The sequence below is a fragment of the Pleurodeles waltl genome, chromosome 8 (assembly GCF_031143425.1).
Source record: "Pleurodeles waltl isolate 20211129_DDA chromosome 8, aPleWal1.hap1.20221129, whole genome shotgun sequence".
Taxonomy (NCBI): domain Eukaryota; kingdom Metazoa; phylum Chordata; class Amphibia; order Caudata; family Salamandridae; genus Pleurodeles; species Pleurodeles waltl.
Window position 1 is genome coordinate 453,045,769 of NC_090447.1, and position 20,683 is coordinate 453,066,451.

Here is a 20,683-nt window from a genome sequence, read left to right on the forward strand (position 1 = left end):
TCTTTAGGAGGTGGTGTAGGTAAATCAACAGCCCCCTCAAATGAAAGCTGGCCCTTGGATAAAGTCGGTGTCATCTTTGCAGACTTTGCTATGATCCGACCTGTAGAAGCCTGTATATGAAGAGCCTTTGTTTGGGATCGAGCCTGTCAGCCACAGTTTCCAATATTGGATCTGGTGCCGAAGCAGGTGCTTTCGGTGCCAAGGTGGAAGCTTTCTGTGTCAAAGTAGGTTTCTGTGGCGAAGTAGGTTTCTGTGCCAAAGTGGCTGGTGCCAGGGTAGTCAGAATCGAAGAGCCAGTTGGGCAGCTCAGTGCCGAGATCATCCAGCTATGTATATCAGTGTGACTTTTCGTCTACAAGCCTGAGGGCAGCCTTAGCAATTGATCAGTGCCTACCATGGCCTGTCGGCAGTGGTGGCCCAGAAGCCGTATGTTTGGTTGATGCCAAATGTCTTGTAGTGGGATGGACAGGGGCCTGTGTACTGTACTGCATGCTGCACCAATGGAATATCTTGCATACTGATCTCTGTCTCTGAATCTGATTCATAGTCTGGAATCGAGAAGGCCTCTTCCTCTGCTGCGGAAGCCTCATGCGGCTCTTCCTATTGTTCGACATCCTGGAGACCACAGATGTCTGGTGTCTTCTCCAATTCTTTGCACTGCATTTCCTTTCGACACGCTCGCCGAGCCCGCAAAGTCTTCTTCGATCGACAGGCCTCATAACTCTCCTCGTCGCGGTCAGGAGACAGACAGAGGTTACAAACTCAATGGAGATCTGTGCGCGGGTATTTACCGTGGCAACTGGGATAGAACCAAAATGAAGTCCAGTCCATCGGCATTGTTTTATCTACTGATACCGATGCATAAGAAGAACAAAAAGAAGCCCAATCAGGCAAGGCCCAAAAGCTGCAAGTGGAGCCTGTCAAATCAGCAAAGTACGAATTATCTTCTGTTTTCGATAGATGTGTATGAAACACGAACTAAAACAATACCGATGAGTATGGGGATGTACAATGGTCCGAAGGCAATCCGAAGCGGTCTCGAACCGTAGCACTGAAGAAAATGTTCAAACCCAATGGCGGAAAAGACAACAATGGAGTCAACACCCATGCGCACAATCACCGAGAGGAGGGGGTCACTTTACCTAGTGACTCCAGAAACTTCTTTGATGAAAAACAATTTGTACACATCTGGACCCAGCACTAGATGGTAGACGTATGCAGAGCATGTTTATCTACAGCCACACATCCCATCGAACACTCACTTTTCAGAGGCAGAAATATGACAGCTCAAATATAAAGAGGTTCAAAAGGAAAGAACATTAAGAATGCCAGAACTAAATTGAGGGTCCACTGTGAGATAATAAGGGGGTGGGGAAAAAGTGTGCAAACGTTTTTTTAAGAAATGCTTCATAAATGGTAATTTGAATAATCAGGCAAGCTAAGAAACACTGACAGAGCCAACAAGTGACCTTTAACAGTGCCCACTGCCCAAGCCCAAGCGCCAACAAAAGGATATTAACTTGGTTTGCAGAGGGTCAAATTTCTTCTGTTCACACAGGTGATTAACTTGGATGAAGGCCCAAGTAAATCAATTTCATGGAAGAGCGACAACCAACCAAACTGACATCAACTGCCTCTGACAGCAGATCAAAAGTGTGAGTGTAACACACTGTTCTGTTGCTGGGATAACAGATCCACCCAAAGATGAACCCGAAGAAGTGGGCACATGAGGAGGATCAGCAGTTTAGAGTACTAAACCATCCTACCTAAATTCTAGACTACCAAAGTCAGCTGTGCTTAGTCCAGACGGATGTTCTCCAGGACCAGCAGGATCAGCGACAGAGGCAGAAATGTATGGAGGAGACAGGAATCCTAATAAAGGCATCTCCTAGACATTCTTGAGAAGAAAACTCTAGAACACAAAAGGTATTTGCAAAGGTAGGCAAACGCTCTACTGAGAGCATGCCCCACTGAGTGCCACCCCTGGATGGAACTTTCACTAATGGGGGGCCCGGCAAGATGACTCTCAGAGATATCTTGAGAAGATCCAGCCACAGCCTCACTGCTTCCAGACAGAGGGCAATGGACCCCACTTGCCCCGCTTGCTGCTGCACCACATTGTGGTAGTTTTTCATTAGAACCTGGATCAACCTGCCCTTGATGAAAGGCAGAAGATCCTCACCAACTCAGGGATGAAGTGTCCATCACCACTATGACCTCTGGACGAGGCAAGGAAATGGTCCGTTGCATTTAAGGTTGTTTTCTGGCACCCACCAGTGAAGGTCCTAAGCTGCTTCATCCAATATGCAGATGCTGTCCAAAAGGAATCCCCAATTCTTGGTCCACTGAAGTTAAAAGTTCCACTGAAGGGCCTGCGTATGCCAATGGGCATGAGGCACCAGCATGATGCACAGGGCCAGGAGCCCCCCAGAAACCTCAAAACCATTAGTTCCACAAGGAACTCTCTAGTCAAACATTGGGATCACAGAACACTTGTATCACAGACCGGCAAAGATGACCCACTACTTCAGACATGACTATGTGTACATCTAAAGGTACTGCCAATAGCCAGGGCAGTGATTTGAAAAATGTTCTGACCCCACCACAAAGCAAATATACATCCTGTGGGAAAGCAGGACCAGCACAAGCATTCTATAAATCCAAGGACACCATTCAATCCTCGGAAAACAAGTGTTCGATGGCATCTGTCGCTGTAGATACACATGTTGTGCATAGCCCGCCATCTGGTGTTGGGTCGGAGTGTTACAAGTTGTTTTTCTTTGAAGAAGTCTTTCGAGTCACGGGACCGAGGGACTCCTCCTCTTTGTCTCCATTGCGCATGGGCGTCGACTCCATCTTCGATTGTTTTTTTTCCGCCATCGGGTTCGGACGTGTTCCTTTTCGCTCCGTGTTTCGGGACGGAAAAACAGTTAGAACTTCGGAAAATACATTGGTATTGTTTCGAACGGTATCGGGATCAGATAGGATCGACACCGAATCGGGAAGAGTTCCAGAAACCCTTCAGGGTCTTTTCGATCCCCCTTCGGGGCCTGGTTGGCCCGACCGCGTGTAACATCGAGGCTGATGGAACGGACCCCGTTCCGATTCTGTCCTAAATGCCACAACAAATACCCATATATAGACGAACATTCGGTCTGTAACCTGTGCCTGTCGCCCAAGCACAGAGAAGAAACTTGCGAAGCCTGTCGTGCATTCCGGTCCCGAAAGACACTCCGTGACCGTCGAGCCAGAAGACTGCAGATGGCGTCCACGCCGACAGGACACCGAGAGTTCGAGGAACAAGAAGGAGCTTTCTCGATCCATGAAACGGACTCGGACGAATTCGACGAACATGAAACAGTGAGTAAGACGTCGAAAATAACACACAAGAAAAGTGACAAGGCCCAGGGGACGCCACTGCCGTCAGGCCATGGCTCAACCCATAAAATCGGTGACCGACCATCGGCACCGAAAAAGGCCGAAAAAGTGCCAAGATCGTCCGACTCGGGTCGAGACACAGGCACCCAGCCATCTCGGGACCGAGATAGTGCTGTCGACAAAGATCGACGCCGAGATAGCGGAGCCGAAGCTGCTCGACGCAGAGACAGCGGCACCGAGGAGAATCGACACCGAGAGGGCTCGACTCCGAAAAAGAGGAAGGTGTCCTCGGAGCCGAAAAAGAGCGCGGATATAGTTTCGGTGCTGAAACGACCCGCAACCGAGCCAACTACCGGTTCCTATTCAGAGGAGCAATCAATGTCCACTCAAATGAAAAGGCACACATTCGAGGAAGAGTTACAATCCACCGAGGTGGACCATACTCAAAGACGGATTTTTATACAGAGTGGAACAGGAAAGATAAGCACCCTTCCCCCTATTAGAAGAAAAAGGAGACTTGAATTTCAGCAAGAACAAGCACCACAAACAAAGCTGGTGAAAAAGGTAACTCCGCCACCCTCTCCTCCACCTGTAACACACATTTCACCAGCACAGACTCCGTCACATTCCCCGGCTCACACCACCATGAGCCAAGATGATCAGGACCAAGACGCCTGGGACTTATACGACGCACCAGTGTCAGACAACAGTCCAGAGGCGTATCCTACAAAGCCCTCACCATCAGAGGACAGCACAGCATATTCACAAGTGGTGGCTAGGGCAGCAGAGTTCCACAACGTGTCCTTGCACTCGGAACCTGTCGAAGATGACTTCCTGTTCAACACCCTCTCCTCCACCCATAGCTCCTACCAAAGCCTGCCTATGCTCCCAGGAATGCTTAGGCACGCAAACGAAATATTCAAAGAGCCGGTCAAGAGTAGGGCAATAACACCAAGGGTGGAAAAGAAATATAAAGCACCTCCAACAGATCCTGCTTTCATCACCTCACAACTGCAACCAGATTCGGTCGTGGTGGGAGCAGCTCGCAAGAGAGCCAACTCTCACACATCAGGCGATGCACCACCCCCTGATAAAGAGAGCCGCAAGTTCGATGCAGCCGGTAAGAGGGTCGCAGTACAAGCTGCAAACCAGTGGCGCATCGCTAACTCTCAGGCGCTCCTAGCGCGCTATGATAGAGCCCACTGGGACGAGATGCAACACCTTATTGAGCATCTACCCAAAGATCTACAAAAGAGGGCGAAACAGGTGGTTGAGGAGGGACAGAACATTTCTAATAACCAGATACGCTCCTCCATGGATGCAGCGGACACAGCGGCAAGAACAGTTAATACGGCAGTAACTATAAGAAGGCACGCGTGGCTACGAACCTCTGGTTTTAAACCAGAGATACAGCAGGCAGTGCTCAATATGCCATTCAATGAGAAACAATTGTTCGGCCCTGAAGTAGACACTGCAATCGAGAAACTAAAAAAGGACACGGACACTGCAAAAGCCATGGGCGCACTCTACTCCCCGCAGAGCAGAGGCACTTTCAGCACCTTCCGCAAAACAACCTTTAGAGGGGGGTTTCGGGGTCAAAGCACACAAGCCAGCACCTCACATGCAACACCGTCCACCTACCAGGGACAGTACCAAAGGGGAGGCTTTCGGGGCCAATACAGAGGAGGACAGTTCCCTAGAAACAGGGGGAAATTTCAAAGCCCCAAAACACCTGCAAGCAAACAGTGACTCACACGTCACCCATCCCCTCCACACAACACCAGTGGGGGGAAGAATAGGTCAATATTACCAAGCGTGGGAGGAAATAACAACAGACGCTTGGGTCTTAGCAATTATCCAACATGGTTATTGCATAGAATTTCTACAAATCCCTCCAAACACACCACCAAAGACGCAGAATATATCAAAACAACATTCAGACCTCCTAGAAATAGAAGTCCAAGCTTTACTGCAAAAGAACGCAATAGAACTGGTACCAAAAACACAAAAGAATACAGGGGTTTACTCACTGTACTTTCTAATACAAAAGAAGGACAAAACACTGAGACCAATCCTAGACCTCAGAACACTAAACACATACAACAAATCAGAACACTTTCACATGGTCACGCTACAGGAAGTGTTACCATTGCTAAAGCAACAAGATTACATGACAACCTTAGATCTCAAGGACGCGTATTTCCACATACCAATACATCCGTCGCACAGGAAATACCTACGGTTCGTATTCAAAGGAATACATTACCAATTCAAAGTATTGCCGTTCGGTTTAACAACTGCACCAAGAGTCTTCACAAAGTGCCTAGCAGTAGTGGCTGCACACATCAGAAGGCAGCAAATACACGTATTCCCGTATCTAGACGACTGGCTAATCAAGACCGACTCACTGACAAGGTGCTCACACCACACAGATGAGGTCATACAAACCCTCTACAAACTCGGTTTCACCATCAACTATGCGAAATCACACATTCTGCCGTGCAAGGTACAACAATACCTAGGAGCGACAATAGATACAACAAGGGGAATAGCCACTCCAAGTCCACAAAGGGTTCAAAATTTCCAAAAACGTATACAACGCATGTATCCAACACAAAGAATACAGGCGAGGATGATATTACAACTCCTAGGCATGATGTCCTCATGCATAGCCATTGTCCCAAACGCAAGGTTGCACATGCGGCCCTTACAACAGTGCCTAGCATCACAATGGTCACAAGCACAGGGTCAGCTTCTAGATCTGGTGTTGATAGACCGCCTAACATACCTCTCGCTTCTATGGTGGAACAATATAAATTTAAACAAAGGGCGGCCTTTCCAAGACCCAGTGCCACAATACGTGATAACAACAGATGCTTGCATGACAGGGTGGGGAGCACACCTCAATCAACACAGCATACAAGGACAATGGGACGTACATCAAAGAAAGCTGCATATAAATCACCTCGAACTACTAGCAGTTTTCCAAGCATTAAAAGCATTTCAACCAATCATAACTCACAAATACATTCTTGTCAAAACGGACAACATGACAACAATGTATTATCTAAACAAACAGGGGGGGACACACTCGACACAGCTGTGCCTTCTGGCACAAAAAATATGGCAATGGGCAATTCACAACCACATTCGCCTAATAGCACAGTTTATTCCAGGGATCCAGAATCAACTTGCAGACAATCTCTCTCGAGATCACCAACAGGTCCACGAGTGGGAAATTCACCCCCAAATTCTAAACACTTACTTCAAACGTTGGGGAACACCTCAAATAGACTTATTTGCAACAAAGGAGAACGCAAAATGCCAAAACTTCGCATCCAGATACCCACACAGGCAGTCTCAAGGCAATGCCCTATGGATGAACTGGTCAGGGATATTTGCGTACGCTTTTCCCCCTCTCCCTCTCCTTCCATATCTAGTAAACAAATTGAGTCAAAACAAACTCAAACTCATACTGATAGCACCAACATGGGCAAGGCAACCATGGTACACAACACTGCTAGACCTATCAGTAGTACCCCACGTCAAGTTGCCCAACAGGCCAGATCTGTTAACACAACACAAACAACAGATTAGGCATCCAAACCCAGCATCGCTGAATCTAGCAATCTGGCTCCTGAAATCCTAGAATTCGGACACTTAAACCTCACACAAGAATGTATGGACGTCATAAAGCAAGCTAGAAGACCATCCACTAGACACTGCTATGCAAGCAAACGGAAAAGGTTTGTTTGCTACTGCCATCATAATCAAATTCAACCATTACACGCATCTCCAAAAGATGTAGTGGGTTACTTACTACACTTACAAAAATCGAACCTGGCCTTCTCTTCCATTAAAATACACCTAGCAGCAATATCTGCATACCTGCAGATTACCCATTCAACTTCACTATTTAGGATACCTGTCATTAAAGCGTTTATGGAAGGCCTCAAAAGAATTATACCACCAAGGACACCACCCGTTCCTTCATGGAACCTCAACATCGTCTTAACAAGACTCATGGGTCCACCCTTTGAACCTATGCACTCTTGCGAAATACAATTCCTAACCTGGAAAGTTGCATTTCTCATCGCCATCACATCTCTAAGAAGAGTAAGTGAAATTCAGGCGTTTACAATACAAGAACCTTTTATCCAACTACACAAAAATAAAGTAGTCCTAAGGACCAATCCTAAATTTTTGCCAAAGGTTATTTCACCGTTCCACCTAAATCAAACGGTAGAGCTACCAGTGTTCTTCCCACAGCCAGATTCCATAGCTGAAAGGGCACTACATACATTAGACGTCAAAAGAGCACTTATGTACTACATCGACAGAACTAAACACATCAGAAAAACTAAACAACTGTTTATTGCATTTCAAAAACCTCACGCAGGAAACCCAATATCGAAACAGGGTATAGCCAGATGGATAGTTAAGTGCATCCAAATCTGCTACCTTAAAGCAAAAAGACAACTGCCCATTACACCAAGGGCACACTCAACCAGAAAGAAAGGCGCTACCATGGCCTTCCTAGGGAATATTCCAATGCACGAAATATGTAAGGCAGCCACATGGTCTACGCCTCACACATTTACCAAGCACTACTGTGTAGACGTGCTATCAGCACAACAAGCCACAGTAGGCCAAGCCGTACTAAGAACCTTATTTCAGACTACTTCCGCTCCTACAGGCTGAGCCACCGCTTTTGGGGAGATAACTGCTTACTAGTCTATGCACAACATGTGTATCTACAGCGACAGATGCCATCGAACTGAAAATGTCACTTACACAGTGTACATCTGTTCGTGGCATCAGTCGCTGAAGATTCACATGTGCCCACCCACCTCCCCGGGAGCCTGTAGCCGTTTGGAAGTTAGCCTCAACTTTGTACATTTGTAAATATATTAAATCTTAAATAGGTACATACTTATTCACTCCATTGCATGGGCACTATTACTAACAAACAACTCCTACCTCACCCTCTGCGGGGAAAACAATCGAAGATGGAGTCGACGCCCATGCGCAATGGAGACAAAGAGGAGGAGTCCCTCGGTCCCGTGACTCGAAAGACTTCTTCGAAGAAAAACAACTTGTAACACTCCGACCCAACACCAGATGGCGGGCTATGCACAACATGTGAATCTTCAGCGACTGATGCCACGAACAGATGTACACTGGGTAAGTGACATTTTCATTAACAGGACCTGGGCAAGGACCAATATTTTTTTATTTTTCCTTCCAGAGAAAGGCGTTCAATAGCTTAAGGTCCCAATCTCCTATCATTCTTGGGGACCACTACCTCGACTGTGCCATTGCCTAGCAAGGACAGCACTTATTGGGAGATAATCTATGCATGATCTGTGGATAAATGTGAGGAAGAGATAGTCAGAAAGGTAGGGAGCAACCAAACTAAGTTATCCAAAGGACTCACAAATCCAAAGTAACCACACACCAGCTGGGAAGGCAATGCTGAATGCTGCCTCATACTGGCCCAAACAGCTGTTGAAGGGTAAACTGAGCTATACAGAAACAGGGGCTGCCTTAAAAAAAAAAAAACTTTAAAAATCCCAGGAACCAGGGGCAATTAGCACACAGAAAACAAATGTTTCATGTGGAAGAGCTGTAAATGATTCAAATTTTAAATCACAAAGATTCTATAGTTTGGAATAATTCTGAATCACTAAGGATCAACATCCATTGCAAAAGTACAAACCACTTACTGCTTTGTACTAAAGTGCTCGCACTCTTAGGTGCTCCCACGGTGATACATAGAGCAACAAGTATGGTGTGTTTAAAAAGGACAATGGAACAACAAATCTTTGCTGGAAGTGATGCAGTCAATGCAGCATTCGAAATGTCACTAGGCAATTAATCAAGCCTAGCTGAAATTGTCATCTCAGTTGATGACTTTTAAACCTCGGGCAATTAGTGTGTCCTCAAGGACTGTGGGTAGTCATCTGCTACTATTGCTGACCTGCCAATTTGAAAATAGAAAACTATGTACAAAAATATTATGCACATGGACTACCAATCAGCCCTTCTTGTCAGCTGCGGTCTGGAGATTCAAAAACCCTAGATGGGCCCAGTCCTGCCACAGGGAGTTGCACAGAGGTGTCAGGAAACGATGACGTGGCAATCGTCTACTCACAAGCACCACTCGGGTCAACGTTTCCATCTCGGGAATACAAGACTCCATTAAACAGCATGTTCTTTAGTGAAACTTGAACATACCAGGATAACCAAGTGGCACACATCCAACCTTCACGTTAGATGTCAGCACCAGTGCCCATAGTCATAGCCAGGGCAAGACAATCCATTTAACTAGCGTGGATCACAAAATATACTTTGCTGTATCCTAGCTATATTGTAGAATCCGAGCGACTGAGTTCCAAAAATCATCTGGCAGAGCAGGTAAAATGTTACCTGGCCTGTTCCAGACGGCATGGGTGCACTAACACAAAAGGAACACAGCATTCAGTGAACAAAGCTCAAGGCTAGTCAAAGAGGCAATTCTCTTACACATAAGGTCTACTTTCTTAGATTCTCTGCCTCGTAGTGTAATGGGAAAAAACTAAATTACCTTCACTTGCAAAGGCTTAAATGAGAAGACCTTCAGGAATAGATTGTTGTGAGAGGAAGACAGAATCACCCAGCGCAGGTATATGCCATTGAGCAATATGTGAATCAAGGGCGGGTTTGTGCATATCTTGGAACAGGCCACCACAAGGAACTCAGTCAGGGCTTCATTAAATGGCAGAAAGGACTTTAAAATTGATGGCTCAGGCTGCAAATTGTTAATTAAAATGTTAGCCTTAGTCCCAACTGTATGCAACTATATATTTAAAACTACTGCAGCTCTGCATACTACCACTACAAAAGAGGTGCTATACTCTGTTACATATTCCAATGATGAAATCGCTTTAGTCTTAGGCTAAGTGTCCAAACAAAGAGACATTTTGGAGATCAAGACACAAGCCAGCAATAGTGTAATGAGATAAGAGAAAGCTATTGCCGCTTTCATTGTGGAATTGGTCTGTGAATCAGACCAAAGGAAGGACTCCAACCTCCTTAAATACCGATTCTCTGGCAAAGTAACAAGAGGAGAGTCATCTCAAACCAGAGGCTAGTGATAGTGATTGCATAGTGTTACTTATGATGTGTCCTAGCCAACGTCGGCTCTGTATACAGTCCCACTGAAATCAGAGGTTGGCATGTCTGTAGCTGGTGCCGGCCCAGATATGGGAAAAATCAGGGCAGCTTATAGCCAGGGGGCTGAGGCAAAGCACAGCACTGAGGGTGGAATGGGCTGAGTTCGAACTGGGTCAGTCAGGGAAGGGTCATGCGGTGGAAGTCAAATCAGTGGCCCCCACATCACTCTGGGACTAAATGCAAGCTAGAGTTATCCAGAACCATCTTACAGTGTTACATTATGACCTCATTGAATACTGTTGATGATAGCCCGGGGAATTGAAGTGCACTGAGTCTAGAACTGGACTTGGATTCCAGATATCAAATATGGGGTTGGTCCCTTTCAGCCCTGACCATTAGACCTTTACCTCAAGCTATAGCACTGGGGATTTAAGAGTCTTGCTTTTACATTTTCTTTTAGACTTGTCTTTTTACCTCTTTCTAGACTTACCCGAGAATGGTGACAATGACTGGGAATCACTTGGGTAGGTCCAACCTTGTTTATGTTCAGCTACATGAATGTTGCATTCTGGATCCCCGATGGCTTTCAAGGTGCACCAGGCAGCATCTGTCACAGGATTTGGAAATGTGTTTGGTGCAGACACCAACAGCATATGTCAAGTGGGTGTGTGACCTACATCTGTTTGCAAAAAGGTTGCAGAAAAGTTTAAACCCGATTGTCTTCGGTAGCGGCATGCATGCACATTTGCCAATAGTTTTGAAAAACTTTGATAAAAGAGACCAAAACAGTAGAAGCACATTTCTGGATCCATACTGAAGGACACAGAAAAAGAGGAACCAAAGTCAGTGTGCAGTGGATGGCACCTCTATGCAACCTCTGGGTTGCAAGTCTAGAGATAGGACAGTCATTGTGGACGATGATGCTGGAACGCACAACCTATTGCGAAGAGTTTCTGGATTGAGCCTGGAGCATAGGGAGATTCAAAAAGGTGAGGAATCTGTAATTAGGATTATCCATCAGAAAAAAACCTTTCTCCATAGCTTGTGAGAGGTCCAAAACAATGGGCAAGTGACCAGAAGGTATTCCTAAACTGGCTAAAATGTGTTAAAATGTAAAGCATGAGAACATATACTGTCCTTCGTTTGTCAAGTTTGCTTTAGCATTAGCACAACTGCCAATTTCTATTCCTAAAATTGATTTTCCTGATATTCTGAGTTGGCAAACTGGTCACATGGGAGAACGGGATGTAAGACTAAGAATATAAGTGCTACAATGATAACAACTTACAGTAGGTCTCAGTTCCACTCCTTCAGAGTTCTACAACGCGTACACAGAAATTATGGGAAGGCAGCAGTCACAGGAACTTTACAGGCATAGTCAAAAATACTTTCTAAACAAAACAAAAAAACTGTCTAAACTGATTAAGAGCTGGAGTCTAATACATAGTGTTTACAAACTATATAGTGAGCACGGCATATGGCTGCTTTGCAGGTCACACCCCATAGAAAGATGTGCTACATTGCAACACCAAAACAGATCCCTTGGTGTGGATATTTTGCAGACGAGGGATTCACTTAATGGTGTATTATCTAGGATATATAAGACATTCCAGTGAGAACTGGAGGCTTTAGAATTGTGTTTAAATTGATTTGGCTAACACACAAAAGAGTCTATCTGATTAACTAAAGGATTTCATACAGTCTAAGTAAAATTGAAAGGTCCTCTGCATATTAAAATTACAGGTGTTACTTTCAATTTAAAAGAAGAATTTTTAAAGAAGACTGCAACCAGGTCTCTTAGTTCATGTGAAATTCCTGCACCCATTTGCCAGTTACCCATTAATTTCAATCATTTCTGCATTAGAACAACAAAGAAAGTTGAACGTGAAAATGCCAACCTCTTCTCAGTGGAACAATTTTCTACACTGTCTTGCTCTACAGGAGCAGGCAAGGCTAATAAACCCTGTCCTAAGTGTAATACTTTAGCATGTGCAGTTCAGAACAAGAGATCACGTCCAACATGTAGGCGGACGTTTTTAACTTTACTTACCAACCATATATGCAATTTGTTATTCTTAACGAGACCTGACTATATGACCCCTGAGATCCTAAATTAAATTGTGCTTCGCTCAAAACTTACATGGTTATTTTCCAAACAATGCCACTATGCAGAAAGGAGAGGACGACATAGCAGTAATAAAGATAATCTGCACTGGATTTATAAATGTCTGTTGCAGACCAATTTGACATATGCTTTTGGAGCCTGCACCAAACACAATTCCAAATCCTGTGACCGATGCTCCCTGATGCACCTTGAAAGCCATCAGGAATCAGGAAGGAAAGTTATCTTGGTTTGCTAAGCATGTCACTGTCAACTTGGGATTAAAGTTACCCAGGCCTGCTACGCATGTCGAGGTCAACTATCAGCAGGCACCTGCCTGCTGTTATGCTCACACATTGTCAGCCAGATTAGAATACTAACTCACAATAATATAAGCAGGTGGTTAGGCTTGCTTATGCCTTGCTAACATCTTCTTAATAGGAGAGTTGAGAATACATACTGATGACCATCTCGAGTACTACACTCTGATGCAAGCCGAAGGTCCAGGACCTGGGGAGACACCTCTTGGTGATCAGGATTCACTCCAGGCAGAGGCAAGCAGTAGGGTTAATGGAGGTCCAAGAGCAGCCGGTCAGCTGGACAGTTGTAAGGAGGACTCTGAAGCTTGTTGTGACCCTGTAGCTCACACAGGTTTCCACTGATGATCTGCCATCTACATCTTCGGGTCCCCCAGACACAGCCTTAAAGATGTCCGGTAGAGTGGAACTTTATCCAGAGACTAATTTGATCAACTACTACCAGACAAGATGTGTGTTTCATGCATGGTGTTTCGCACAACCTGGTTGGTTGGTTGCTACTGTTAGTGAATTTTATAGTTTCACAGAGGTAGCAGCCATGCCATACAATAAACCTAAAAGTGGTAAGCGTGTATGTTGTAAGGTGGGAGTCAGAATGGCTGTTTCTTCGTCCTATTAGTCGTTAACTTAAGATGACACATACTAATCAGTCATTTTAATTTCATCTCTCAATGTGAAATAGGTGATTGTAAAAAGGATTATGTAAATATTCAGTTTTACTTACAGCATATTTTCATTAGCAAAATGTATTATATGCTCAATCTAGCTTTGGAAAACGTTGACTGTTAATAGTGCAAGTAAAAGATGCATTTGTTCTGCAATACAATTCACCTGAATTTAATTGTTGATGCTGTCTGCACCCGAAAACAACACTGGATAACCAGCTTATATAGGGTTCTAAAATAGCACATAATATAATAGACACTGCACTTACCCCTCTCATATCTTGTACGTTCAATTTCATTGAGTGAAACATGTTTAATGTTTCTTTCCCAATTATACTTGCATTGTCCGTGGCATGGTCAAGTATTACAGTTCTGTAAACATCAAAGACAGTTTTCTAAAATAGGCTAGTGATAGTAATTAAAGTAGAGCATCTTTAAAAAAAAAAAACATGTCAAATTCATGAATTATTTCCGATCACTTATATTTATCTGACATTCTTAAGTTTAGTTTTCATCCAAAAGACATCTGCACAATTTGCAAGGAGAAAAAATATCATGTGTATACAGACTGGGGATTTTATCAGAGTTAACTTGATGAGAAAGTGTGTGAATTCTGTAATTCACTTGTGGCACAACAAAATATTTCATAATGAATTAAGACACTAAACACACAGAAAAACAGGAATGACACTATTAGAAAAAACAGTAACATCTCAAGATCTCAGGATCAACCTACATTTATAAAATCAACTATAAATAATAAAAGTATATAGAAATGATACTGTACTCCTCAATGACTAATGACTTCTGAGCTTGTTATTTCAAGTACTGCGCCCCTGAGCCCAGGGGATATGTTACTGAAGCATCCGGGGAGTGCAGCAGGCATTTCTATCTGTTTGCTGTGTTCAAGGGTCTCTTTCAGAGTTCCGTTATCAAATTTCACACCCGCACATTTGTGACCATGCCCTTATTTGCATGAGGGTGTTGCCCCATACAATTAGGGTACCATCTTTGATTGAAAGCTTGTGTCATATTATCATGGCCTTCTCCCCCACTGCCCAAGGCAGGCCAGATTTCACCAGCAAAGGCACCGATAGTGTAGCAGCAACCACTCTGTTATTGTTTCTATACCCCCCCCGGAAACTGACTCTTGAGACTACACATAAATAGGGGGAAAAATGTTTAACTACAGCCACTATCATAAGTGTTTACTTCAGAGGTCAGGAGCCCCCTCCTGAGAATCAAAAACGGACAATTTAAACCACTGCTTTATAGTTCTCTAATTCATAATGCCTAATATCTAATGCATACATTAATTCGAAGAGTTAGCGCCTATGTTGGAGAAAGTGCATTCTTTTCGCTAATGGGAGATTTGGCCCTGAATGAAGCAGGGTGCCCCAAAAGACAGGGTGGAAGTGAAAACTGGAGCATGTGCCTCTATAGAACTTAGAGTTAACAACTCCCTTTACAGAACTTCATGGATGTTTTAGTGAGATAAAAAAACTAAATGTGAAAAGTGACGAAGTGGGCAAATAACAATGGACTGAGGTGACTGATCAGCAGAGGCTGAGATTAATTCAAACATTCTATCCATAACCTTTTTTCTTGCAGATGATGTCCTATGTGCGATGGGAATGCCCAGATGTACGTCCTGTGTTCACTGTGCCACAGGACTCAAATTATACATCACAGACAAGGCTGAAACTAGTCTGTAGTTGCTTGTGTTCTAGTCTGGGGCGGACCTGACCTGGCAGTTCAGGCTGGACTGCTCCTATTGGAACAGGACCAAGACTGATTTGCATATGACAGATCTATGTCTAGGGCTATGTAGGGGTGAAAAACAATAGGCTGGGATGCAGCACGAGTGATCACCAGTGGACAAGATTAATTCAATTACTCCATCACTTCATTTTTCTGTTCTGGAAGATACAGTAATATTCCGCTTCCAGGTTTAGGACCATTCACAAGACAATTAACAGAATCACAACACAATTAACAGAACTATGATGCCTCTCATACAAAAACCCTCAACTTCATATTACACCACACTTTATTACTCCCATGCCTCTCTTATAATCATAGCACAATTTCTATCATAATCTGCCCTAACCTAGCTTGACTTTCCGCCCCCATTTATTGCCTTCCCTTCCACATGTAACTTTCTGCACTATGATCAGAGATGGCACTGAGGTTGGGGGTAGTGCAGTCTAATTGGCGTTCAGAAGTACATTTTTGTAAATTTCTTACAAGGTTTCTTTTGTTGGCCGACACTGTGCAGCTATCTTCTATTTCGCAGAACTGCGATGGCTTCAGAGTGCTTTCTAAAAGCTTCCTGTGTTTTTTTACCTTTACCAGCTTAATTATTAGTCAATCAAATGAGTACAATTTTCCTCAAGTCTATTCCAAAGGAGAGCATTTTTTGTTCAAGGATTCCAAGATAGGATGTGGTCAACTTGGCACTGATCTGAGTAGGCTATTCAGTGAGGAAAATAACCTATTTTATTTACCCAGCTTCTTACACTTATAGTTTCTATTCGCTCTTTGCCATTTATAGGTTCCCAACTTCCCTTTTTATTTTATTTTTTATATCATTAACGACCACCCTTCCAATGTTGTGAATTTCATTATGCAAATATGCCTACTTTGCTTCACTAGAGCCTATCTTCAACTATCGGGACCCTAAAAACACTGCTTAAATATGTTTTGCCAAAACCAATTTTCAGTGCGTGAGGAGAATGCAGTCTTTTCATTTATGTAATTTCATTACAATTTTCAGTTTATTCTGAGAGACGTGTTACTGGTTTCCCTCAATTGAACAAATGTGAAAAGCACATCTATATTAAAGGTTAAAATAGAAAAGTGAAAGATGGGGACAGAGTAGTGTCATAGTGACAAAACGTTATGGGCAATCCTACTGCAGATTTACACATGGGATTCGTGGGTTAACACTGCTAAAAGAACCACAGTTTCCAGTTTTTATTTTGCTCAGATGATATAGTTTTGCTGGACATCATGAGGATTTTAAAACAGTGCTTGGATCTCACTGCGAGTTATGCCACACCCCTCCTGCTGTGTGGCCATGGCTCACAAGAATATATTTACCTTGCATTAACAATTGTTAAAATGTTGAAATTTGTGATCAAATGTTTATCCTTTTTAAATCATAAACTAATCTAGATAATTCTGTGGAATGTACATATCAAACTGGTTACAAAGTGATTGGATGAGAAGGTGCATAGTATAATTGCATCTGTTTAAAGGTAGTGTTTATTTCATGAAGAACAGCAAACATTATTATAATTTCAGCAGTGGGCACTCGGGGACCTCCTTACTATAGAGGGCTGGATAGTACATCTTGAGGATAAGGCAGAGGACTTTCAAGTGAGGTTTATTTCTGTACTGGTAAATACAGCATGGTAGTGTAGACCTGCATTTGATATACATACCACTGTTATGAATCATAGATCTTAGCAGGCTTGTGTGATAATTCTTGTTCGACAAATCAAGTTCCCCTCGATTGGTAAAAGTAAATTAATACCTTTACTAGACTAGTTGCAAGCACACAATTCCAGGCTCAACATCTTGAAATCAGGCAGTGACAATATAGGTTTTATTTTCAGTACACAAAAAGTGATTACATGCTGCCTTTTAAAAGCACTGCAATGTGCTTGTTGATCCAGGGGCAAGAAGCTATTCTATTCTGAAATAATTCAAAATAGTGGGCCTAATAGCAAGACTCATTGCGAAATAGTATAAGGAATTTTCTTCCGGACAGTCAGAGTTTCAAAGCTAGAGAAGTCCATTCCTGGGATATATTCAACAGAATAATCATGTATAATTCACATGTTGGCCAGGAAAGATGGCAATAAAAGAATTAAGGTTCCAATGACTCCGTAATGAAAGCGAAGACGGACTCATTAATGTATGGTGAAGAGTACTGGGATGTACGGTGGCATGCATGTTGCCAGCCAAATGCAGAAACTCCTTCCCTATTTACTGAAGGACTTTCCCACTGCAATTTTGCGAGTTGACTGTCATCCACTAATGTTAAGATGCAGGCCAGATAGCTATTCTAAGACATGCAGTTAAAAGAATAAACACAAAAATTCGGAGTGAAATTGTGAGAGCAGAGACTCAAGGCACATTGACAGCCTTTCCAACTGTGCTGTGGAAACCAAAGACGCTATTCTCTAACTGGAACAAAGGACCTTTTGAAAGCTTATTCTTGAAAATAAGCTGTCTGTCTAGGAATGAAAAATGGATATGCTATCTGGCATCTCATGGATCATAATCAATCCGAGACTCTGGTGGGCATTTATATTGGCAAGATCACCGAATGAAGGGAAGGCAAGATTGGAATCAGTAATAGTCAGCTATTTGTTAATGTGAAAATCCATCTGCTGAAATATATCATCTACTTGCAATCTGCTCCCAGTGTGACAATGTCTAAAATAAAATCCTCAAAGACACTATAGGAAACATTGACCAACACAATAATAAAGAACATGTGGGTCATCTTCTGGTTGATCAAAGACAAAACATGGTGCTCAAAGAGACAGAATTTTTAAGTGTGGCAAAAGCAATAATGCCTATGAAATACAAATTTCATGAATTCATTAAGGATGAGGAATTGTTAAACTAGTCTGCTGCAAGATGAGGTTTCAGTGGATGTAAACTACTGTCATTCAGGAATCAATGAAATCCCTCTGGAAGCAGATGGCACCAATCACTACACTTTCTCTTTACAGGAAACAATCCACAATAGACTTTTGCTGTCTTAACTCAGTTCTAAGCAATACTCATAGTGGAAGGTGGAATACAGTTAAAAAGTCAATTTATTTCTTATAATTACCACTTCCAGTACCACAGTCTCAATGAACCATAGTTCTAAATTTAAACTTGATGACATTGTCCTGGGTTTAATGGTCAATACTTTGAACTAGAAGTCACTTTAAATACCAATAGTTTGGGAAGGTTATTTTATGTGACCTCACAAAGATGTAGGAAACCATGGCTAAAGAAGGATATGAAGGATATGTCTTCTATACCAGTTGGCTTCTTGAATACGCAAATAGTTCTCAAGTTTGAATTGCTGCATTCTTAGGCTGCACCACTTTTGTCTTCCAAAAGTTTCTAAAACTGTTACATTTTGTAATATGGGACACTAAGGCCATTGTGGCTGAATGCTGAATTAAAAATGAAAGCTACTCCATTGATATGAAGAATATACTTGGGGTACACAAAAGAACCTAGAATTAAAATGTGGCTAATTGAGCAATCTACAACCTTACCACTTATGGTATTAAATTCGGAATTCACAAAAAGATTCTGGAACAAGCTAAGAGTAATGTACTTTCTTCCTCGTATTTGCTTCCTTAAGGTGCCATACATAGAGGAGAATGTAATCTAGAAGCTCATAAGAATCCAATACTATTAACCATTTTTTTCTACAAAATTCACCAACTCCTAATAAAAAATGTGTAAACAGGATGATACTATCCTTTGCTCCTTTCACATTTGGACTTGTACTTGTGCCAAGCCTGTGTCAAAATTCCTTTCCTCCAGAGTTAGTATCCACATTATTTTCTTCCCAACTTTACCTTGCCTTTATGCATGTGTTACAGTGCTTGTCTTGCTTCTTCTTGCTCCACGTCCATGCTCAATTTACCTCAACTCTCCCAGTCATATTTTTAAATGTCTCTTGATGGAGACTTGTCTAATATATCTTGATGACGTATATGTAACACAAGTTATATAGAGATAATTGGGCACCATCTTGGAGTCCACACACAGAACTCTGAGAACACCCCAGGAGGGAAAAGGTTAGCTTCAAGAAAATTAAGTTGAAATGATAAAATATCCCACCAAAAGAGGGAAGTCCTTGCAAACTTGAAATACACATGCATGTAGGGAGGTAGTATGGGGAGAGTTGAAACATTAATCAGAATATTTTCTTCACAGATTGCTACTGCTGCAATAAGTGAGCGGGAATGATTAAAACACAGTGCCATTTGAATTACTTAGTATGCCAGACACTAGAGCGATAAAGATTTTGACAACGTTGTTCCAGCCCAGACAAAAAAATTATTTGTTGGGAAGATGGCTTATTAGGGTGGAGCACAAATAGATCAGGCGATAGCAATGATCTTCAAGGAGTTTGTCCACGCAATTACGTAGTGAAAGCTAAGCCATAAGATAGTGAATGCACCAGAAACTCAACTGAACAAAATCAAAAGTCAATGTGGGCTCAGACAATTGGTTTCAATATGGTCTGGGATATGGTCTGGGACAAATATTTAATTTCTGAGGTACTAACCTAATGCTGTGACTTTCACAAGATGCCAATCCATTTTTTTTTTTTAAAACCTTACAGGTGGGTAACAAAATATTGAATAAATGTTAAATGGTCAACAATGCCGTATGGCAAGATAGATGGAAAAAATGTGTACGGTATGGAACACAGAGGATAAATAAGAGTTATAAGGCACTGATATCCCCACTTTCCCCACCCAAAAAAAAAACTTAACACTTTAAGATTTTGGTTTTAGAAGTTTAATTCTTCCAGACCATTTGACTTCTTGCAAACTCTGCACAGAACAGATGTCAATATCAAGGGGTACACATGAATCATCTTGCATGGGAGTGCCCTGGGAAAAAGAAAATACTAAGGAGAAATATTTACTGAAATTGGCAAAATGAAAACAATAGAATAGAACCCACCCCAATGCTTGCATCACTCAGATACAGCAATGATACTACTGATACTTTCAGGACACTCACTGCTTTAGCACCACTATTAGCTAAGCACTGGATAGAAATGCATTGGGACTGGAGACCACTTCTAAAAATGGAGGAATGGATTTGATATTTAATGTACTGTAACTACACCTCAAAAAGACTATATGGTTCCCTTTACACCAATAATTAGTGACTCAAACAAGAGGATAGCAATGAGCTTATAAATGAACAACTTAAGATATAAAAGAAGCTCAGACGTATTGGAAAATATGAGGATAGCAGGAGAAAGGCCAAGGAACCTGTATGGACTGTTGATGAAAGTTAAATGT

General features: G+C 42.6%; 1 protein-coding gene across 1 annotated transcript in view; it reads right to left on the reverse strand.

Moving 5' to 3' along the window:
- Window positions 1-20,683, reverse strand: part of REV1 (REV1 DNA directed polymerase) — a 429,753-nt gene that overhangs the window by 80,650 nt on the left and 328,420 nt on the right. The window contains exon 15 of the mRNA XM_069204390.1: window positions 13,886-13,988. Within this exon, the coding sequence (XP_069060491.1) occupies window positions 13,886-13,988 (103 nt within the window). The remainder of the gene's footprint in view (window positions 1-13,885; window positions 13,989-20,683) is intronic.